The sequence below is a fragment of the Sus scrofa genome, chromosome 3 (assembly GCF_054392235.1).
Source record: "Sus scrofa isolate SSC_HxYL_T2T_F1_AM1 chromosome 3, Sscrofa_HxYL_maternal_Yorkshire_Landrace_v2.0, whole genome shotgun sequence".
Lineage (NCBI taxonomy): Eukaryota > Metazoa > Chordata > Mammalia > Artiodactyla > Suidae > Sus > Sus scrofa.
The window spans coordinates 123,191,953-123,216,178 of record NC_139385.1 but is presented as its reverse complement, the minus strand read 5'-3'; the positions used below and the strand labels follow the sequence as shown (position 1 = coordinate 123,216,178).

The window sequence follows — 24,226 nt, the reverse complement described above, 5'->3', positions numbered from 1 at the left end:
GGCAACAATCAGAGGATCTAGAATCCAGGACATTCTCTAGGACACCTAGCCCAGTCTCTTTGAAAAGTCAGTATCATGTATGTGTGTGCAGACACACACACGCCAGGAAGTACTGTTATTCTAGAGTAAAAGAACTTTCTAGTTTAAATGCCTCATCCGTCTTTATACTCTGCTTTTTTAAAAAATATTTTGGAGACATTTGGGTAGATTTTTAAATGGACAGGGTACTAAAGGCACTCAGAGAACGATGGCTAAACTTTGCCGAGCGCAATAACAATATCGTGGTTGTGTAGGAAATTGCCTTGTTTTTTTGGAGATGCATGCTGAAGTGTTTAGGGGCAAACTGTCATGCTGTCTCTAATTTCCTTTGAAACATTTCAGCAAGATTGATTGATGGGTTGATGGGTAGGTAGATGGCTGGATAAAGCAACTCGACAAAATATTCAGTTGTTGAATATAGGTGTGGAAGTATATATATATAAATGGGTGTTCATTTTATTGTTTCTCCTTCTCTAGATCTTTGTAAGTTTACATAATAAAGCATTTAACAATTTCCTACTCCGCTTCTGAGCTTTGGGTTCCCATTCCAGGTGCAGTATGTGATTCAAGGCTATCACAAAAGACGAGAGTACATTGCCGCTTTCCTCAGTCACTTTGGCACGTAAGTTCTTTGTTTAAACCATGCTGCCTGATGACCCTACTATGAGGGCTCCCTCAAAAGGAGATACAGGAGTTCCCGTTGTGGTGCAGTGGAAATGAATCTGACTAGGAACCATGAGGTGGCGGGTTCGATCCCTGGCCTCGCTCAGTGGGTTAAGGATCCGGCGTTGCCGTGAGCTGTGGTGCAGGTCGCAGACGCGGCTCGGATCTGGCATTGCTGTGGCTGTGGCGTAGGCTGGCAGCTACAGCTCTGATTAGACCCCTGGCCTGGGAACCTCCATATGCCTCGGGTGCGGCCCTAAGAAGATAGATAAATAAATCAAAGGAGATAGCTCTTAGTTCTTTCATATGATGACTTTGAATGCCATTTGATTCTTTTTGGTGTGTCACCCACACGCAAGCTCCCAGGAACTTTTTTTTTTTTTTTTAAAGCATTCTTTAGCAAATAATAGAATCAAAGATGTTCCCTGGAGCAGCAGCTGGACTAGCCCCAAACACAGCAGTGACAATGGTCAGTAACACCTGCTTCTTCCAAAACTCATTGCCGTCTGCCCGGGGCACGTTCACTTCCCTCCTCTCAGAGGAGTCACGAGGTCAGCCAGGCGGGCATTCCTGGCACATCTTACTGAAGAAAGCCCTGAAACCTTGACCCGAGCTCCCGTCACTGGTGGAAGCCACCACCCAGCTCAGGAGAGCACCAGGGTGGGAGCCCTGCTCTCGGGTCCCCTGATGGAACTCCCACTCTGCACAGTGCCACCTACGTCTGGCATTAGACTCTAAAGCGATGACTCACATTGAAATGAGGAGTTGGAAGGAGGCCCCGCAGGGAGAAGAAGGGGCGTGTGTGGCTGCAGTTGCAGGGTGGGCGTCCCACCTGCTGCCATCCCCGTGCTCTGGCCCTTCCTTCCCGTGGCCCAGCCGCGCTGCTCTGTAGCTCTGTTTCCTTATTGCTGACGGAGCCCTGACCAACCTTGCACCCAGGGCTTAGCTCAGGGCAGAGGAGGGATGCATAGTCCTCACGTCTTTTTTAAAAGGTGGAGCATTCTACTTCTCTGGGGGCACTAAGCCCTGAGGGTTTTAGTGGTCTGGTCTTGTCCCTTATTCCAGAATTGGGGGGTGGGGGGTGGGGTGGGGGCGTGTGTATTAAAGTTTTAAATAAATAAACAAGCAGTGAGGATAGAAGGAGTAGGAAAGAGAAGATGAAATCAAGAATAAGGTTGGGAAGGTCCCATCGTGGCTCGGTGGTTAATGTATCCGACTAGCATCCATGAGGACTCGGGTTCGATCCCTGGCCTCACGCAGTGGGTCAAGGATCTGGTGTTGCCGTGAGCTGTGGTGTAGGTTGCAGACACGGCTAGATCCTGCGCTGCTGTGGCTGTGGCATAGGCTGGTGGCTACAGCTCCGATTCGACCCTTATAGCCTGGGAACCTCTGTAAGCCATCGGTGCGGCCCCAAAAGGAAAAAAAAAAAGAATAAGATTGGGATATAGTTTTAAGTATTATGAGCAAAATGCCTGACTCCTCAAAACAATTTCAAGAAATTTTCTCATTATCCATAATGGAATTTTTCGTGTCTCCAAAATAGGCCTGTGAGTATCTAAATGATATGACCGCCTCTCACATGACTCGCTAATACTTAAGTTTTTTTCAGCTTTATTTATGAGTATTGTGAGAAGGTGCTTATGATATAAGCAATGGTTAATAAATGACACCATTGGTCTTCTCATTTTTGAGTAAGATTATCTTTAGTGCATGGAACTGAACAGTGGAGACAGTAGCGCAGTGACCTCCAGAGCAAAGTCACACCCCAGGGATGGGTGCCCCTTCTCACCCCATTGGTATTCAAGACAAGTATGAAACTTGCATTTACCCTTGGTTTTAACTCTCATTCTGTTTATGTACCTTTCTGTGTTTTATTATACCTATGATATAGTAGTACTTGCATCCAACGACGAAACCAGATGCAAGTACTACCATATCTTGTACTGGATGCAGAAGGAGAAGGATTCTGCGCTTGCATTTGCTTGTGGGGTGCAGGATCTCAAAAGTTCAGACATCAGTGTGGCAACATAATATTGAATAAATTACATAGTCACAAACAGAAATAGAAACTGGTAGATAGAACCGTTGACTGAAGTCCGTAGGTCTTAGTGGTGTATCAGTGTTAGTCTTTGAGCAAATCACTTAACCTTGAGCACCTCGGTTCCTTTACCTTCACAATGGGTTCAGCTCTTCCTTCCTCCTTAAACCTGGGGGCCATTGGAGTTAAGGGTCTGATGGGCCTGACTCGGCGGCCAGGGAGAAGGCCTGTCTACGTACAGCGAAGGCCTCCTCGTTCAGACGAGAGAGAACCTTATCCTCGTCTTCACGGTGTTGTTAGTATTGGCACATTATGGTGACACTCCCTTGCCCCCCGCCCTGCCAAGCACTCAGCTCTTGAGGGAGATGGGAGAGGTACGCCTACCAGAATTCCGCCCAGGCCCTTCCATCAAGGTCAAGGCCGTCCAGAGCTGTTCTTTGACACACGAGGTATGCATCTCCCATTTGAACCCAGTGTCCACCCAGCCAACGTTGCCTCTTTGTCTTGAGCCCAGTGGGGAGGATAAGGTGACACAAGACAGAGGATTCCAAGAGCCTTGGAAGAAAGTAATAAATAATCCCGAACGTATGATATTGCCAGCGCTCGTCACTGTTTGGTGCCTGAGTGAAAGTGAGACTTGGTGTCACCATACCTGCTGAGAGTCATGGCTGCCCTGACTTCTCCACTCGTCCTTTTGCTCAGAGCTGGTAACTAACATTTGCATGGCAGCAATTTATGATTTATCTTACTCGTTTTGCACAACTCCATGGTAAAGGTTGCACGTCTTAGTATGTTTGTTTTACAGATGAAGAAACTGAGGCTGCAAAGGTTAGGTGATTTGCCTGAGGGCGTAGCAGATAGGAACTGGCGAAGCTGTGACTTCAACCTAGTTGCTTTCATTCCAAATCCCACATCCTTCCTGTGGTAACACTCACTTGCCTTAAATGCATCTCGGATTCAGTAACCCTGACTTTATGAATATATTCTTTACTGCTTCCATCTCTTTTATACCTTGTTTTTATGAGGATTTTTTGTTTGTGTGTGTGTGTGTGTGTGTTTATTACTTAGGGGTGTCGTGGAATACGATGCAGAAGGCTTTACAAAACTCACTCTGTTGCTGATGTGGAAAGATTTTTGTTTTCTTGTACACAGTGAGTACCCTTTTGCTATTAGCATGTCAGTATATATTTAAAACTGCGTTAAACTGCATGTAATGATGAATATGACAAGCTTCCGTGTCCTGACTTGGTTCCTTTTACTTCAGCCTAAGTATATTTACTGCACGGTCTTAAAGAGAAAATATCTCTAGACCACTGGTCCTCAACCTGGTATAATGTGCCGCTCAGGGGATGTTTGGTAATGTCTGGAGACATTTTTGTTTGTCGCAATGGGTGGGGGACCAGGAGTGATGGGTGTTGCTACTGGCATTTAGCGGGCAGCCGTCAGGGATGCCGTTAAACATCCTACAATGCACAGGACAGGACCCTAAAATGAAAAAAATAATTGTGTCCACAGTGTCCGTAGTGCAGAACTTAAGAAACCCTACCCTAGACGGATTTCTGTTTTCAAAATAGTCTTTCCAGATTCAGGTCTCAGAACGTTCAGGATTACTCAAAACATATTGCTTTGATCATTTGGTTAGCCTCCTTATTGAGGGGAAAAATCTACAACTTTGATACTGTATATATCTTATTAAGGTATAGTTGATTTACAATGTATCATACTATATATATATCATTATTATTGAAGTATAGTTGATTTACAGTGTTTAAGATATATATATATATATATGTCTTAAAGGTAGGACAATATTTTAATGAATTCCTAACGTGACTTCTCAGTGTTTTCCACACAGTAGGCATCTTTAAACGCTTGTTGTATTGTATTCATCAGTCAGTCAGTGAACATTGGTGCAGCTTTCACTTAATGGATCATTTAGAGTCTCTTTGTTTATTTCTTTGTTGTGTAAGAACCAGTGACCCACGGCGCCGGGTTCAAGTTGTAAGTCAACTATGAGCTTTATTCTTTAGTAATTTGCTGGACAAAACACCCATTCCTCAAGCCCAGGACCCAGAGGTTCCAACTCTCCCGAGTCTAGCTTCAGAAAAGCACTGGGTTTGGGTTGACTTTGCTCATCTAGGAGATCTTAGTAAACTATTTCAGGAAGCAGAGCTTTGGCCCCGTGTAGCCAAGCTCTCGGATGGTGTAAAGATAATGACTTGGGGGGATTTTTCTTCCCCAACTGATTTACTTTCTTGGTTGTGATTGGCTTAAGCTAAAATTGTCCTTAAATTACTTTGTCTTACCTGACTGCACACCCACAGAAAGTAAGGGAAGAAGCCCCCAAATTTCCAGAGTGCCAGAGGGAAGAAAGCCTATAATGCAAATCTTGTCACGGTCCAATCCACGGGGAGATAATTAAGAGTTGACGCCACGTACTTCTAAGAAGTTGGTTCTCCCTGTCTTGTGAGGTTCTTCCCAGCGACACCCACGTTGCCAGGCGTGCAGGGCTCCATATCGAGCTCCTGCTATTGGGACCATCTTTCCAAAAGCATGTGAACAGTGCAAGCATATTGCTCTATATTAATTAGGCACAAACAGAGGGTTGGAGAGGTGAAGCCTTTCACCCCGGGTGTGCCTCCAGCTAATTATACGACCTTGTTCAAATCACTCAGACAAGCCTCCCGCTGCTTTCCTTTCCTCCTCTGTCCCCGGGGATCCGGTTGGTAAGTCCCGTGGAGCCGTCAGCAGATGGAACTTGACCTGCAGTACAGGGCCAGGTGGAGGAGGAAGCGCCAGGTCCAGGCCTCCGGGCAATCTCCTCTTTGCTCCCCATCTTCTGCGGCCCAGCCGAGCCGAGCTGTGTCCTGGTGCTTCCAGCTCGCACTTTTGATCCTGACCTTAGGTGTCACACACAGCCTTGGCTCTCTGTTCTACGTGTTAATTCCTTTCTGAGCTCTCACTTCCTATGTGCCGTATCCGCTCGGCCCCACCTACCATCTTGAGCCCCGTAAGTCTGTTTTGAGCCTGGAAACCTGAGCCCAGATCCTGATGGTCTGTCGGCTTGTCTCTCGTGACCCCGGACAGCTGCCTGGGCGATTCGTCTGGTGTGTTTCCCGGAACCCAGCCCGGCAAGAGGGGCCTGGGCTTTGTCAGGAATGGTGGTGGCCATGCACAGAGGTCTCCCAGCGTAGCTGGAAGGAAGGACACACAGAGGGACAGCTGTAAACAGTAAATTAGATGTCTGCTTCAACCAGTTTTTTTCACCCCCAAGTGGCATGAACTATCCACTCTTTTTCCTGAACCCTCCTTGGGTCTCCTAGCCATGGTTCTGCTTTCAGAAAGGTTGATGCCAGATCATATCTGACCTGAGGGAGAAAACGATGTGCTTCGCATTGATCCTCTGAGCCTGTGTTTTCCACGTGCGGCTCAAGGCAGCCTCTTCTGGCGGCGCCTGGCAGGGCTGCCGAGGGTGAACGAGCACCCACCGCCCAGCTCCTGCCCGCTCTCTTCTCAGCGTGTTCAGTGTCACAGCAATTCCCGCCACTCCTTTGGAAGGTCTGATCCCCAAAGAATATTTTCTCCACGGTGCCCCGGGTTCCATATTTCGTACAGGTCCCTCTCTACCTTCCCATCTCCGTTTGCCTGCCTGACATGCAAAAGTAAGTCCCGAAGTTAGATTTTCGCTTAGTTTTGACAACCTTCTTCAGAAACGTAGAACCCCCAGGCACTCATGAGAACAGCTACAGGGACCTTGGGATGTGCTTAATTTGCTTTTGCCAGAGTGGTTCCTCGGGCTGTTACTCCTTCCCTCCCCAGGCTGTTTGTTCCTTGTCTCTTAGCATCACTGCCCACACTCTGGGCCCTTTGGCAGATAAGACCTTGTCTGTGAATCAAGGGACTTTGATGCTGTCTCCTGCCCCATCATTACTCACGGCCTGACTTTAAATAAACTGTTTCCACCCTTTTGCTTCTTTCTAACGTCGACACTGTAGGACTGGCCACATCCGAGAGAAGTTTGCGGCAGTAGTACGTGTATTCAATCATGCAGTTCAGCATCTGGTACTTACCTTCTCTCGGAAGCATCTCTTTGCTTGGTCACAACCCACAAGAGACTTCTCGTTCCCTTTCTTCTTTCCCTGAAGATGGGGCGATGACTCTGGGGTGGAGAGTCTTAAGGTTAGAACATCGCAGTGCCTGATTCTGAGATCGCAGGAACATAAAAAAGGACGAAGGAGGAGCTGGAGCCAGACGTCTGTGGCTGGCTCCCCGCTCCTTGGAGATGGAAGACCTGGCAGGACCCCAAATAACATCTCTGCTGTCCCCAGCCCTCCACTCTGCCCAGGCCCTGGAAGACCAGAGGGCAGGTGCTGGCGGTCACTCCGAGCACTGGGGAGGCTACACAGAAGAAGCACGGTTCCCCTGAGGCCAGTGGCTCTGACCTCAGACTTTGCCAGAGTGTGCGGAAGCAGGAGTGCCCTAGGGGAAGCGTTGGACATATTCTGGAATCTCTCGGGAGACACTGCAACTTCCTGGCATGCTGGCAGTCCCAGGTGTGGGAGCTGCGGCCGTGACGGTGGCCATGGAGTCTTTTCCTCCATTTATTCCTTCTCTCCTTCCTTCGTCCATGTCAACATGTTGCAAGCTTTGGAACCACCGCAGAATCAGGGATTTGCCCCCATTTAGAAACTGTTATGGGGAAGGTTTCCTGGCCATCATCTAAGAATTGTTTGCAGTGGTTATGTGGGTAACTCTGTATTTGCCAGGCTGTTTTCACCTCTGGAGGGAGATGCCGTCTTTAGGCCAGCAGCTTTTTGGAATGCCAGGGAACAAGAGAACCAGATAGCGAGGCACGGAACAAAGGCAGCCACCAGGGGAAACTGGCTCTTTTTCATGGGCCCCAGTTAGCCCCACCGTAAGGAGGGCAGCAGCGTAAGGTCACAGCACTACTGCTTGGAAGTGGAAGGTATTGCGATTGGGACGAATGAGAAGCTGTGTTTTCCCATTTCCTGTATCTCCTTAGTAAATGACCTTTGAGTCATCCTCCCTGGACCGTCGGCTTTCTCCCCCCAGCAAAATAACTATTAGATCAGGAGTTCCCGTTGTGGCTCAGCAGGTTAAGAACCAACCGAACACAGAGTCCGTGAGGATGGGGTCTGATCCCTGGCCTCGCTCAGGGGGTTAAGGATCCGGTGTTGCTGCAAGCTGCAGTCATGGATGCGGCTCAGATCCGGTGTGGCTGTGGCGTAGGCTGGCAGCTGCAGCTCATACTCAACCCCTGGCCCAGGAATTTCCACATGCCACAGGTACAGCCCTAAAAAAGAAAAGTTAGACCAAATCTGACCACTTTAGCTGTTCCATTTCATTTTTTTCTCTTCTCTACCCGTAATCCAATCAATTTAACCCAATTTAACTGGGTACTGAGTTTACTGAGAACATGCTGTGTACTCAGTACTGTGCTAGGTCCCCGGGGATATAAGTAAATAACAAAACTTGACCTTAAGACACTTAGAGCCTCACACAAGGGTCAGCTGGTTACAGCCTATGGGCCAAACTCCACCCTCAGCCTATTTTTATATGGCCCTTGAGCTCAGAATGGTTTTTCTGTTTGTAAAGGGTTGTTAGGGGAAAAAAAGAAGAAGAAGAATATGTAACAAAAATGGTAACGCCTAAAATATTTACTCTCTGGCTGTTTACAAAAGAAGTTTGCCAACCCTTGGTCTAGTTGATGAGAAAAAGCTGAAGAACAATGAAATGCATTTTTTAAACAAATATTTTATGAACTTGCTTACTGTTTGCAAGGCACAAAGTGATATGTGACACAGAGAGAACTTCACTGTTATATATATATGAGAAAGAAATAGAAAGAGACGCCCTCCTGAGAGTTCCTGTCGGGCTCAGCAGTAACAAACCTGACTAGTATCCATGAGGACATGGGTTTGATCCCTGGCCTCACTCAGTGGGTTAAGGATCTGGCGTTGCCATGAGCTGTGGTGTAGGTCACAGAGGCAGCTTGGATCTGGAGTTGCTATGGCTGTGGTGTAGGTTTGTGGCTGCAGCTCCAATTCAACCCCTAGCCTAGGGACTTCCATATGCTGCAGGTAAGCCCTAAAAGGACAAATTAATTAATTCATTAATTAATTAAACAAATTTTTTAAAAAAGAAAGGGAGTCAGGGCAGATGCGATAGTGCCGCACAGACCATGTGTTATCATGATGAAGTAGGAATAGATGCTTGAAAAACGATGGTTTAAGCAAGATAGAATTGTATTTCTTTCTTGTGTATAAGTGAGCAGTCCACGGCTGAAATGACAGGGCCAAAGGTCATGTAGGACCCAGATTCCTTCAAGCTTTATACGCCATCATTCCTTGGGTGTGGCTTTCTGGCTTATTGTCCCAGAAAGCTGTTGGATTTCCAGCCTTCACATCCATAATCCAAGTGGCAGAATTGAAACAAGATAGAAGGCAGGTACAAACCTCCTCACTTACTGAGACTTTCAGGAAGTCTCATGCACCATTTTGAATTACATGTGCTGGTTCTAGAACTTAGTTCATAGGGCCTCAGCATGTGAGCCAGGGCAGACTGGGGAAAGTGGTGCTTTAGCTGGGGCAGCAAATGCCCAGCTAAAAATCAGACTTCTTTTGAGTGAGAAAGAGAATGGATGTCTAGTGAGTATCTACTACTCTCTTTTTATTATTTATTTATTCTATTATTATTATTGTTATTATTTTTGTTTTTTTGCCTTTTCTAGGGCCGCATCAGCGGCATATGGAGGTTCCCAGGCTAAGGGTCGAATCAGAGCGGTAGCCACAGGCCTACACCAGAGCCACAGCAACGCGGGATCCGAGCCGAGTCTGCAACCTACACCACAGCTCACGGCAACGCCGGATCCTTAACCCACTGAGCAAGGCCAGGGATTGAACCCACAACCTCATGGTTCCTAGTCAGATTCGTTTCCGCTGCGCCACGATGGGAACTCCTCTACTAGTCTCTTTTTAAAATCAAGGCAAGGAGTTTGGGTCCAGGTCAAGGTTCCATCGGAAAACAGGTGGCACATCACACAGGTAACTAGGAAGAATTCAAAGGTGTGGACAGACCTGAGAAAACCAAAAGGGATGGTCAGAGCAGCAGAGTCGTTATCTCCCCTAGGGCTGCAGGGACAAGAGGAGAGTGTGGTTACCAGTAGCTGGAAAGAGCTAGAGCTGTAGCCATAGGAAAGGGTTTCCTGGCCGGAACTGGGGAAGGCCTGTGGTTAAGCAAGGTAGCTACTCCTAACGAATGCAGGAAGGGCTATTTCTCCTTTCAATTCTAGTGGTTTTGTTCTTAGGTACATGTACATTGATAATTGTTACATCTTCCTGATGTATTGGTCCTTTTATCATTGTGGAATGTTCCTCTTTGTCTCTAGGGACATGTTTTTGTCTTAAAGTCTATGTCATCTGATACTAATAACCCATCCCAGCTCTATTATGTCTGCTGTTTGTTTGGTATACCTTTTCCATCCCACGGTTGTTTTTCTTTTGGGTTTTTCTTTTTGTTTTTTTGCCTTTACATCTAAAGTGTGTCTCTTGCAGACGGCATATGGTTGGGTTTTGCTTTTGTATACATTTAAACAGTCTCTGTGGCAGTTCCCGTCATAGCGCAGTGGTTAACGAATCCGACTAGGAACCATGAGGTTGCGGGTTCGGTCCCTGCCCTTGCTCAGTGGGTTAATGATCTGGCGTTGCCGTGAGCCGTGGTGTAGGTCGCAGATGTGGCTCGGATCCCGCGTTGCTGTGGCTCTGGCGTAGGCCGGTGGCTACGGCTCCAATTCGACCCCTAGCCTGGGAACCTCCATATGCTGTGGGAGCGGCCCAAGAAATGGCAAAAAGACAAAAAAAAAAAAAAAAAAAAGTCTCTGTGGTTTTATTAGAGCTTAATCCATTGACATTTAGTGTAATTATTGGTATGGTTGGATTCGGGTTTGCCGTTTTTATATTTGTTTTCTGTTTGTCTCATTCCTTTTTTGTGCTTCTTTTATTGCTTTATTTTGGGTCAAACAAAAGTCTTCGGTGTAGCATCTTTATTTTTGGCTATTTTTAGCTACCTTTTTTGCATGGAATTTTTTTTAATTTTTAAAATTGACGTATAGTCGATTTACAATGTTGTGTCAATTTCTCCTGTGATAGCTGGCTTTTTTGAGTTATTTTCTTAGTCGTTTGTTCTAGGGGTCGCAGTGTGTATCTTTAACTTAACACAGTCTACTTCACATTAATAGTGACTTAATTCTGGAGTTCCTGTCGTGGCGCAGTGGTTAACGATTCCGACTAGGAACCATGAGGTTGCAGGTTCCGTCCCTGGCCTTGCTCAGTTAAGGATCTGGCGTTGCCGTGAGCTGTGGTGTAGGTCACAGGCGTGGTTCGCCCCCTGAGTTGCTGTGGCTCTGGCGTAGGCCAGCAGCTGCAGCTCTGATTGGACCCCTAGCCTGGGAACCTCCATGTGCCGCAGGAGCAGCCCTAGAAAAGGCAAAAAAAAAAAAAAGTGACTTAATTCTGATAAAATTAAGCTTTTGCTCCCTTTCCTCTCCATTGTTTGTGCTTGTTATTGTCTCATATATTGCAGCTATGTATGTTAAAATGTAAATACAACAATAAAGCTTTTTCTGTTCTTACTATACACAATCTTATAATTTCAAAAGGAATGAAAAGAAAAGAATTTGCTTTGTATTTTGCTCTGTGCCTTTTTTCTAGTAGGTCTTAGTAGGACTTTAATTGCTGTGTTATTCTATTTCATAGTTGCTGTGAAGGCAGAGGGAGGTGGCAGAGTTTATTTGGTCTAGCAGATGATGGGTTTCTTATTCTGATTTTTTTCTTTATTTTAAATAAGTAAATTTCATGCAGATTTCTTAATATTCTTCTTTTGGTATTTGTCCTTATCTGCCTCTCTTTCCATTTTTTCATCCGTTCATTAGCTTTACGCTTACATTAAGTCCAGGAAACAGTTATTTTGCTTTACAGAGAGCTCAGTTTCTGCTAAGAGATTTTTTTTAAGCTAGAGGAAATTGACAACTGCAAGCTAATTCTGCTAGTCATTTAAATAATTCTTTCCTCATAGGCCTGTAATCAAGGCCAATAAGCTGGAAATCAGGACCGCGTTTGAAAGTTTAAGAAAAAATCAGAGGCTTCTGTTTATTGTTGAAAATGCCCCTTCCAGTCTCTGATTGTGTAGGCTGTGTGATTGCTAGTGTAACCAAGGAAATTATTTGCATTGATGTATCACTGTCGTTTCCCCACTCAAAGCAAAGCTATCAAGGCCACTCAACTCCTGTGCAGGGTGGTGTGAACTCATCTCTTTGCCACAGAAACAATGTCTTGTAGAAGATTTGGCAGCAACAAGCAAGATGGCTCCTAGATAATTCTGTCAAACCAAAACTGTGCGGTTTCCCAAACCTACTTACTTTTTTGGATACAGATCATATTTTTAAATAAATAAATAGATTTGAAGAGTAAATCAGAGTCAACAAAATGATTGCAATTAGGACCACAAGGATAAGTATTAGAATTCATCTCAAACCAAACCTACAAAAAGTGGAATATTGTTTTAGAATGAATATGTTTACCTCAGATCAGGCATACATAAAGCTTTGTGACTTCCTTTCATCATTTTTATGATAGTAATAACGACCAGAGCAGCAGGAACTAAAATTGGTTATGAACAAAAAGTGAAACCGGTCAGTTCTCTGTATGATTCCAAATGACTTCGAAATATGGAAAAAGATAAAAGAAAATCTATTTTCTAATGCAGAATGCCTTTTTGCTTTGATTGTGAGAACTCCTGGGTCTTTTAGATACTTTAAACATTTTGGTTAATTTTTATCCTGGACTTCCTTGAACGTGGTTAGCTCTGCTAGGCAAAGTGGTTTTCATCTTTTGATTACACACACAAACACGCCCTCTTCACCGTTTACGACTCAAATGGCTCCAGTCCTGCAGCAACCACTGTCACTGTTTTGATTCAACTTGAAACTTCTGCTTCGTGTTGAGAGTCTACTTCCAGAAAGTCTTTTTTTGTAACTTCTGACCCTGGGCTAAGAATTCATTTCATTCATCTTCATTGGAATATTCTTTTCATTCTGATACCTTGTGTCTCACCTTTTCAGAGACCTTAGAGGACTTCTTGTAAGGAAAGAGATTATAAATCAGATACGCTGTGCCATGCGGCAGGTTTTTCCCTGCATACGCTTTTACATATATTATTCTTTTCAATCATAATTATTAGATTGGAGTAGTTGCTACAATGAGTTTATCTAATTAAAGAAGGGTCATGAAAATTCAGTGATTTTGACTTAACAAACAAATGCAGCTGCTTTGAAATGAACAAATTGTAACCTAAGAAGGCACCTAATTCATTGAAAGAAAGGAAGTTGTCTACGAAGAGTCATTGTTATAGTACCAGTCTCATTCAGTAGCACCTTTTCCTAGAATTAACGTTAAGATATTATTGAAATATGGGCATTATTTTGGTGCAAAGCTTTTGCTGTTGTTGAAGGTGATAGTTACGGTAGTAGCAGTTAATGGATATTAAGTATCTGTTATGCCACAGACACTGTTCTCCATACTTTGCATATCCTTCTGAGGGTAATTACTAGTAGTGCTTCATTTTGCAAATATTGCATGTATTCACTGTGACGGAGTTAGGATTTCCATCCAGCAACTGACTCCAGAGCCCATGTGCTAAACTGCATTACTACTCTAGTGCTTCGGGTCATTGGTTGACTGTATCCCCAAGTACGAGATGAATGTTGAAAGCCTTTGAAGTTTCACGGAGAACCTGTAAGCCCCAGGGTACCTGTAGAGGGTCAGCGTCCATCTGTGCACTTTTAGATACGCATATGCCGTCTCATCTCTCAGGAACACGAGTGAACATCTCACCAAAGAAATTACCGATCTGAAGGCAGTGGGGTGTGAAGGTGGTGTCACTTCTCAGTGGGGCTGACAGTTTGCCCAGCTATGATCCCCTGTCCAGTGGCACAAATATGTTGGCTCAGGTGGGGCTTCACTTTGTGGCCATAGAAAAGGGAAAAATAAGTGGCTTAATTAAAGAATGAACAGTTGCAACCGCCATCATGGAGAACAGTATGGAGTTTCCTTAAAAAACGAAAACTGGAGTTACTATATATTCTTGCAATCCCACTCCTGGGCATATATCTGGAAAAGACGAAAACTCTCATTCCAAAAAGTATACATACCCCAGTGTTCGTAGCAATGCTTTTTGCAGTAGCCAAGGCATAGAAGCAACCCAGGTGCCTACCGACAGATGAATGGATAACAAAGAAGTGGTGTACATTTACAATGGAATATTACTTAGCCATAAAAAAGAATGAAAAATTTGCCATTTGCAGCAACATGGATGGACTTAGAGATTACCATACCAAGTGAAGAAAGTCAGACAGAGAAAGACAAATATTATATGATATTGCTTATACATGGAATCTAAAAGAAAATACAAATGAACTCATTCGCAAACAGAAAGAGACTCACAGACATAGGAAAAAAAACAAACAAACAACTTATGGTTACCAAAAGGGGAAGAGTGGGAAGGATAAACTAGGAGGATGGGATTAACATAACACACCACTATATATACAGTAGATAAACAAGGATTTTTACTGTATAACACAGAGAACTATATTCCATATCTTGTAATAACCTATAGTGGAAAAGAATCTGAAAAAGAATCACTTGCTGTGTACCTAAAACTAATGCAGTATTGTAAATCAGCTATAGCTCAGTTTAAAACAAATGAAGATTTGGGGGGGGGGAACACACACACAAAATAAAACACATAAAAAAGAATGACCAGTTCCTGATTATCAAAAACTAGCTTTAGCCTGTTTAGACATACTGAATGTGGTCAGTTATAATGGTTCATTATATGAAATTGGTGCAAACCTACGAAGTCAAATGCAGTGGAAGTCAAATAGGCAACATAGATATGGAAATGCCCAGATTCTAAGATAAGAAGCAGTGGTAGGCACTGTGGCAAGCTGCATCCTCCTTCATATGGGTTTGATTTTTTTTTTTTTTAATATATAGAGAGAGTGCAATTTCTGTGGGATAGGTCTATCCTGATAGCCTGTGGGTCTTTTTTTTTTAAAAAAAAAAAAAAACACTTTTTCAAAAATAGAAAAATATAAGGAAGCTTCATGTACCCATTGCTCCTCTGGCAGTTTTGTTTACCCAGTTTTTTGGTGTTTTAAAATTTTCTGGACTAGTTTGAAGTAAATGTGAACTATTATTTTACCTATAAGTAATTCATTGTGCCTCTCTAACAGATGATATTTTTTTAAAAAGATGTGTCCAAAATAACATTATTACATCTAAGTTTTTAGTAGCATCTAATACCCAAAGTCTATGTTCAAATTTCCCTGTTTTGTCAAACACTTTTTTTAATAGCTGGTTTGTTTCCATCAGAATCCAAACAAGTCAGGATCCATAAATCTTGAAAATCTTTTTTAGAAAGAAGAGGCGTGGACCCAAATAATGGCTATCACCACCCACATTCCTTCCCTATAATTTAGTTAAGAAAGTAAAGTGTGAAATCATCGAAAACATCCCTTTACCGATGGGCTTATAGAAGACAACATTTTACATTTGGGTATCACCTTACAGTTTCAAAGTGCTTTTAATTGTCTCCTTTGCACTATGAGCTATCTGTCTATCTCTAAGGCCACTTTTGAATAGAATTCTTAGCACTTGAATGAATGGTTAGAGGTCATTTTTTTTCTCTTCACTTTAAATAATTTTACTTTATAATAACTTAAGCCAGTCTTATAATTTTCAGAATCAACGTACACAGGGAATTTAAATGAAAAGAACTTGAACTCTTAAATTTCTTTTATCAAATCTGTTAAATCAACATAAAATATGCTTACAGTTTAAAAGGTTCCTACTAGTTAAGAATACATGATCGCTTACAGAACTATTACCTAGGAAAACACCATGAGAGGCAAACAACTTACAGTAGAGGTCTTCTTGCCTAGATGTTTTTCACTTTTTTTTTTTTTTTTTTTTTTTTTTTGTGCCCAAGACCCCCCTTGGTGAACCCTGTGGATCCATTCTTCAAACAGTGCTTTAAAATGCATAAAATAAAATATGTAGAACTACAAAGAAGACAATTCTATTAAAGTACTATTGTCACATCTTTAAAAAGTAATAGCCCAGAGAGAAGAGCTTCTTTTCAAGGCCTTAAATAACAGTATCCGTGGCACATCTTAATAACCACTGCAGCTTCGAAATCGCCATGAGCCTAAAGGATATTTGAAGATAGGAGCAACACCACAATGTGGCATAAAAATAGCTGTGATTTCTATCGATAACAGAGTCAAGGTCCTGCTAGCACTGCTACAGATGGCTGCCTGCATTCATAAATAGAGGAAACGCTCAATTTCAGTTAAAGACAAACATTTTTCTTTTGCAAGTTCCCAGATGCCCTGAAGTTTATCCAGGGACCCTTGCAGGGTGGGAGGAGGTGGAGGGAGGTGCGTGGACCCCAGAATAAGAACCTCTGAAAACTCTCTGTGTTTCAGAAGGAGGATGTGGCCACGTGCCTGGCCCGAGGCCATGCATGATGTTAGGGGAAGACTAGGACTAGCAACCAGGTTTCTTAAATCCAGTTATTTTTCCCATGTTTGAATGGCTCCGTTTTCAGATGCTGAGACAGGTAAGTGCTTTTACAAAGTGGGTGCTCAGCACTGACATCTTAACACGTGCCTGAAGAACCGAGTAAGGTTCAGCCTCAGGAAAATACCAGAAAAGAATGCCCCAATTTCAGGTTTAATGACTTTTCCATTCGCATACGGTGTGCTTCCTCATTATACGAATCCAACGTTCATAAGTCCATGGGGGCATATTTTTTCGCATCTTTTTTAAAGGTATAATTTGCATAGAGTAAAAGTCACCCATTTTGCATGAACACAAACATGAATTTTGGCAACTGCATGTGGTCCCAGGACCAACACCACCATCGAGACATGAAACCTTTCCATTCCCTTTGCTGCTTCTCACGTGCCTTTGCTTTTGTCCCCCTCCCTTGACCTCCAGCCCCAGGTAGACCCGGACCACTTTCTGCTTGTTCTGTTACAGAATTTCATGAAACTGGAATCATAAAAGAGTATATCGTCTTTTCCATTGTATTTCTTTTACAAGTTGTAGCGTGGACGTGTGTTTTCATTTCTCTTGGAAGAATCTAGGCGTAGGAATGCTGGTTGGTATGGTAAATAGACCATCCTGCCAGACTGTTTTCCAGCAGGCTGTCACTTGCTACCGTCCCACGAGCAGTGGAGGGTCTTCAGGTCTTGGACATCCTCTCCAGCACTAGCTGGTATCGGTCGTTTTAAATATCAGCCCTTGTAGGGTGTGTAGGAGGTTCCCATTGTGGTTTTAAACTATACGCCCCTACCGGAGAGGGATGTGGAGCATCTTTTCATGTGCTTATTTGCCACATCAGTTCTGTCGTAAAATGTCTGTTCAGATCTTCTTTCTGTTTTTAATTGTCGTCTTATTTTTAAGTTATGAATTCCTCATCTATTTTGGAGACAAGCCCTTTGTCAGTTATTTATCCGCCAATCTGTGGCTTGGCTTTTCATTTTCTTCTCTGTGTCTTTCAAAGAGCAACAAATTTCACCTTTTTTTTTTTTTTTTTTTTTTTTTTTTTGTCTTTTTGCCATTGCTTGGGCCGCTGCCGCGGCATATGGAGGTTCCCAGGCTAGGGGTCCATTCGGAGCTGTAGCTGCCGGCCTACACCAGAGCCACAGCAACGCGGGATCGTTAACCCACTGAGCAAGGCCAGGGATCGAACCCGCAACCTCATGGTTCCTAGTCGGATTCGTTAACCACTGTGCCACGACGGGAACTCCGAAATTTCACCTTTTATTCAGTCCATGTTATTAGTTTTTAATATAAGGGCCCATGCTTTTTGTGTCTTCCTTAAGAAATTCTTGCCTCATCTAGTTCCACAAAAATGTCTGCATTGTTTTCTTCTAAAAAGATTCTATTTTTAGCTCTTAAATGTAGGTCCGAGACCCTTTTCAAGTTAATTTTTGTGTATAGTGCGAGGTAAGGGGCATGGTTCTTTTCATATATGAATATTGATTTGTTCTAGCACCATTTCTTGAAAAGATTGTTCTTTGGAGTTCCCGTTGTGGCTCAGTGGTTAACGATCCAACTAGGAACCATGGGGTTGCAGGTTCAATCCCTGGCCTCGCCCAGTGGGTTAAGGATCTGGCGTTGCTGTGAGCTGCGGTATAGGTTGCAGACGTGGCTCAGATCCCGTGTTGCTGTGGCTCTGGCGTAGGCTGAAGGCTATAGCTCTGATTCAACCCCTAGCCTGGGAACCTCCATATGCCACAGGTGCAGTGCTAGAAAAGACAAAAAAGACAAAAAATATATATATATATTGTTCTTTCCTCATTGAGGTACCTTGGCACTTTTGTCAAAAATCAATTGACCATGTAAGTGTAGACCTATTATTTCTTGGTTTGTCTAAATGTCTATACTTTCATTTTATAGTAGGTCTTAAAATCAGGTAGTATAGGTTCTTTAACCTTGTATTTCTTTTTTCAAATTGTTTAGGCTTATTGCCTTTCCATATACATTTTCAAATCAGCTTGTCAATTTCTTTATAGAAAGAATGATTGAGATGGCATTGCATCTATAGCTCCATTTGGGGAGAGTTGCCATCTTATAAATACTAAATCTTCTGATTCACAAATACGGTATATGTTTCCATTTGTTTAGCTCTCCTTTAATTTCCGCTAGCAGTGATTTAGAGTTTTCAGTATACAGGTTTTGTGCATCTTTGGTTAAAGTAGATACTGGGTCTATTTTAAGCTACTGTAGATGGAGGGTTTTGTTTGTTTGTTTGTTTGTTTTTACTTTTTATGTTCTAATTGTTCATGTTAATATATAGAAATATGATTGATTTTGGGGTGTTGACCTTTAATAGAGTCCTAAGAATTTTATGTATACTCTACATGTTATCTTCCAATAAGACAGTTTTACTTCTTCCTTTCCAGTGTGTCCTCTCTACCTTCCTTCCTTCTTTCTTCCTTCCTCCCTCCCTTTCTCCCTTCCAATGCAATGGTTATACCCATTTGTTGATTTAGTCCTTTATTCACCATGTATTGAACACCTGCTTTTAGTTCGGGCATTTTTGAGACTCTAGTGATACCAGGATGAATGTACTCTGTTTAGGAATAGCTCAGCCTAGTGAGGAAGATAAATAGATAAAAGCAGCCCTGAAACGTTTAAAATGCAGGAGAGGAGTTCCTGTCATGGCGCAGTAGTTAACGAATCTGACTAGGAACCATGAGGTTGCGGGTTCAATCCCTGGCCTTGCTCAGTGGGTTAACGATCCCGCGTTGCTGTGAGCTGTGGTGTAGGTTGCAGACGCGGCTCAGATCCCCTGTTGCTGTGGCTGTGGCACAGGCCGGCAGCTATAACTCAATTCGACCCCTAGCCTGGGGAACCTCCATATGCGGAGGGAGCGGCCCAAGAAATGGCAAACAAAACAAAACAAAACAAAAAAATGCAGGAGACACCAGATGTTGCGGGAGTGCTGAGAAGGGGCATCCAGCCCTGTAGGACAGGAGGACTGAAAAGCATTTCAGAGAGGCAGCAGAAGCTGAGGCACGGAGGGAAGGCAGCTGGTACACGAGGAGCTGGGAGTGGTTTAGAATTTCTCTAGTATCTAACGGATCCTGGGGAGTGTCCGAGGTCACGCTCGATAGAGTCTGCCAGAGCCCAGGGTTCAGAGAGCAGGGCATGCCAGGCTGACACATATGGACTCTGTTCTGAGGACAGCAAGAAGTTACTGAAGACTGCTCAGTAGAGAAGGGGCATATATTTGCTTTTTTTGAAAAATGAGATTATGTAGAAGATGATTTGGAATATGAACCAGAAAACCTGAAAAGATCGTTTAGGCAAAAGATTAGACCTGATCTAGAGCAGTCATACTAGGAGGAAGGGGAAAAAGATATTTCAAGAAATATTTTGGGAATTCCCATCGTGGCTCAGTGGTTAACGAATCCGACTAGGAACCATGGGGTTGTGGATTTGATCCCGTTCCTTGCTCAGTGGGTTAAGGATCTGGCGTTGCCGTGAGCTGTGGTGTAGGTCACAGACGCAGGTCGGATCCCGCGTTGCTGTGGCTGTGGTGTAGGCCAGCGGCTGCAGCTCTGATTCGACCCCCTAGCCTGGGAACCTCCATATGTCATGGGAGCGGCCCTAGAAAAGGCAAAAAGACCAAAAAAAAAAAAAAAAAAAAAAAAAGAAAGAAAGAAATGTTTTGGAGCTAAAACTGGCAAAACTTAGTAATTGATCCCAATGAAAGACCAAGAAGAAGCAGGATGGTTCCTGGGGTTCTTCCATAGGCACCTAGAGAGCTGATGATACCACCGTTTGAAGCAGGGGTTATGGGAGGAGGAGCAGATTTGGGAATGTTGAGTCCAGTCTGGGATATGTGGAGTTTTATGAAGCACTGGATATCCAGGTGAGGAATGCATGTGTGGGCATCTGCATAGAACAGCTGTGTGGTAGAGGCTTTCCTCAGCCTGAGCTGAGTCTACCCCAAGCTAGAAACCCCAGAGCGATTTGGCCTGACTGCACCCTTAACAAAGGTCATACTTCACACTAAAATGGGGTTGGGGTTTGGAACTTGCAGCCTTGATGGGGACTTGTCCTCCCACCGAGGTGGTCTAAGATCTTGACGTGGCCTGGTCTACGTACTGAAAGAGGCTGTGGGGAGTGACTTCTGGACTCAGATGACCCTTGGCTAAATTTAAACCTTGTCTTCAGATAGGTGAGGGCGAAGGGGATGTCAGAACACAATCAAAAGCACAAATACCAGAGTCCCTTGGTGGCCCAGCAGTTAAAGGATCTGGTGTTGTCACTACTGTGGCTTGGGTTCGATCCCTGGCCTGGGAACTTCTGCAGGCCCTGGGCGTGGCCAGCAAATTTAAATAAATAAATAAAAGGACACATACGCTGTGATTTCACTTCTATGAGGAACCTGGAGCAATCAAAGTCACAGAGTGGGGAAGCAGAGTAGAGGTTACGGGGGTCTGGGGAACGGAGAGTTGTTTAACAGCGGCAGAGTTTCAGTGTGGAAAGAGAAGAGTCCTGGAGATGGATGTGGCCACCTTTGCCCAACAGTGCAAGTGTGCTCAGTGCCACTGAAAAGGGGTCACAATGGCAGGCTGTATGTTTCCCCACAATTTAAGAAATGAGCAAGCGAAAAAACAATTCATTGATCCACAGGCCTCTTATTGACACTGCTTCACTCTCAGGCGACCTCGTATGTCTTTCTTTAATTCATTCCCAATCAAAGGTTACTAAGATGAGACGGGACCTCTAGTGACAGGTGATGAAGATGCTGATAATGCCATCGTTATGATAAATCATGCCGTTTAACATTGTTATGCACCTTTGGGGCAAAGAACTATCCTAAGTACTTTGCATTCCTAATTCCATAGCGTTCTCTCCATAGCCTTCTAAGGCTGGCTATCCCCCACTCTATAGAAAAGGAAACGAAAGCATCTAGAAATAAAGTAACCTGCCAGAAGTCCCATAGCTGGGACACCCTGCTGGGTTGGAGATAGATGGCAGAGAGGCTCCTGATCATTTTATTTTATTATTTTATTTTATTTTATTTTTTTGCTTTTTAGGGCCACACCCACGGCATATGTAAGTTCCCAGGCTAGGGGTCGAATCCAAGCTGCAGCTGCCTGCCTATGCCACAGCCACGCTGGATTCTTAACTCACTGAGGGAGGCCAGGGATCGAACGTGCATCCTCATGGATCCTAGTCAGATTCATTAACCCCCAAGCCACGAAGGGAACTCTCCTGATCATTTTAGTCCTTGGAGAAGCTGCACCCCTTGTCAGTGACCTCTGCCAGCCTCACACATTTTTCCCATTGTTGCATACAATCGTAGCCCTTTCTGAGTACAGGCTCTGATTCCAAAGAGGCTGGGAAGCCCAGTGAGTACACCACATAACACTGTGTACACAATATAACACTCTATTGCCTCTTCTACAACAATTGACAGACCCTAGGGAGGTGTATGGTCAGGAGAGACCCAGCCCCAGTGTACACAATGGGTAGGAGTTCTAGGTCTTAGTTCTTTTCTGTCAGTGAGTTCCTTTTCCCAGTGTTACTTCTGATGCTCCCAACGATGAATCTGTCTCTTTGTACCGTGACTCCTTTGAACTCTCGGGAGTGTTGAAAAGGTGGATTAAGGATTTCGTGTCTCCAGGGAAACCACAGTACTTGCCAGCAATCAGCAAACTTTGCATACAGGTGAACCTAGTGAAGATAATTACAAAACTGGATCGACTCATGGGATTGAGATCAGGGAACCCAGGCACCCGGCGATCTCTGACCTAAACCATTGTCTCCACTCAGGTTGTTTCCTAAGAAAGATACAAATTTAGGAGTTCCCTGGTGGCTCAGAGGGTTAAGGATCCAGTTGTCACCACTGTGGAGCAAATTTGAGCTCTGGCTCAGGAACTTCTGTATGCCGCGGGCGCAGCCAAAACAAACCAAAAAAAAAAGATACAAATTTAGTTCTGTGCGTTTTTCCAGTTAGTCTCTCAGGTTAGACATAGGGTCTTATTTAGCTTAATAGGCCTTAACATTTGTCGAAATGGGGCTTGTCTTTTTATGTCCTCCCAGGTGACAGCTGCGCTTAAGTCCGTGAACATTTAAGCATATTCTTTGTGACAAACACCATCTGAATACTAAAGTTATGGGGCTGCATGGGACATGTTCATTTTCCAAAAGAACTCACAGTCTACTCAGATGCCCTGTGATTTTTCCCAGCGAACACTTCTTTTTTTTTAATATCTCTTTGGCTGTGCTCGTATTTCTTTTTTTTTTCTTTCTCTTTTTTTTTTTTTTTTTTTTTTTTTTTCCTTTTGGGCATAGCTTGGAAACCTCATGTGTCTTGTCAACTGTCTCCTAAGTCAGACAAATTAAAAGGATTTGCAAAGTGTACCCTTCAGCTCTTGTTTGGTGGAGACCTCAGAACTGAATCGGAGTCTCAGCGAAGCATCTCCGTCCGAATGGCATGGCCTTTGTCGGATGCTGGAAGACTGAAGTGGGCCACGCCTTCTGTTCAAACTGTTCCATCGCAGTCAGTCAGGGAGAAGGTGAAACCCATTTCGATGGGACAGGGCTGGAACCCTTATTTATAAGAAGATGAACACATGCGCAGTTGGCCTCCAACCAAGAGGACCGGAGACTTCAAAAGACCCGTTCTGTGAGGTGAACAGCCCGGGATTGCGGGCTCAGCAGAGTCCACAGAGAGTAAACAAAGAGATTGTCCCCTCTCGTGTTCCAAGACCGTTTATGCCAACAGCAGTCATTGTTTCCATTATTCCAGAGATCATGGGGGCTGCAGAAAAGCAACCCGATCAGAAAAAAAAAAAAATTGCTCCTTGATCTCAGCTTTTCAAATTTAATTCTTGTAACAACTAGAAAGTCCTTTGAAACAGCCCAGGTTTAACTTTGGTACCCAGAGAGCATTCATGCCTTAAGCCACTGAAGACCCGAGGAGGGCGTTCCCGTTGTGGCTCTGCGGCAACAAACCTGACTAGTGTCCCTGAGGATGAGGGTTCGATCCCTAGCCCCGCCCAGTGGGTTAAGGATCTGGCGTTGCCGTGAGCTGTGGTGTAGGTCACAGACATGGCTCGGATCCCACATGGCTGTGGCTCTGGCGTAGGCCAGCAGCTGAAGCTCTGATTGGACCCCTAGCCTGGGAACCTCCATATGCTGCAGGTGCAGCCCTAAAAAAAAAGCAAACAAACAAACGAAAAGACCCGAGGAGGTCCCGACTAGTGGTTAGAGTGCAGAAGTGGGAGTCAAGACCTCAGCTTCTATTTCTAGTCTCATTTTGTCTGGTAAAGTGAGTGAGGTCAGCCTCAGTTTCCTCATAAAAAATGATAATACAATTCTATCTATTATTATTCTTAAATATAATAATCAGCTGAGGGGCAGAAAATTGAAAAGCAGAGGTAGCCACTCCAGTGGATCCCCCGCCCCAGAACTCCTGGGTGTTTCCAATGTGGGGAGACAGGGAAGAGGTAGGACCTTTTCCAGAATTCTCTGGTATATGCAGACTAGTACTAACAGCACACGCTCACACACAAATACACGCCCCAGCGATAACACAGCAAACTCCAAACTCCTGGAACTAAGGCTTCGAGAACAGCAGAAGTAACTCACACATACGCAGACTATAGGCACCCTCCTGAAGAATGTTCTTTACATTTTTTGTTTCATTGTTTGAATAGGCATTATAACCTCGTGGTTAAAAAAAAAAAAATACGCACTTCGCAAAGTCTTGCCCTCACCCCTGCTCAAGCCATCCTGTTCCTCTTCTTGTCACTTTTTTTAGTTTTTTATTCAGGCTTGCAGAGTTTCTTCATATGACTAAAATAAATAAAAG

General features: G+C 44.0%; 1 protein-coding gene across 2 annotated transcripts in view; it reads left to right on the top strand.

The window, feature by feature from the left end:
* BABAM2 (BRISC and BRCA1 A complex member 2) overlaps nucleotides 1-24,226 on the top strand; it is a 431,603-nt gene that overhangs the window by 333,711 nt on the left and 73,666 nt on the right. For both annotated transcript variants that reach the window (XM_085019876.1, XM_021088348.2), the window contains 2 exons: nucleotides 591-661; nucleotides 3,809-3,891. In XM_085019876.1, the coding sequence (XP_084876002.1) occupies nucleotides 591-661; nucleotides 3,809-3,891 (154 nt within the window). The remainder of the gene's footprint in view (nucleotides 1-590; nucleotides 662-3,808; nucleotides 3,892-24,226) is intronic.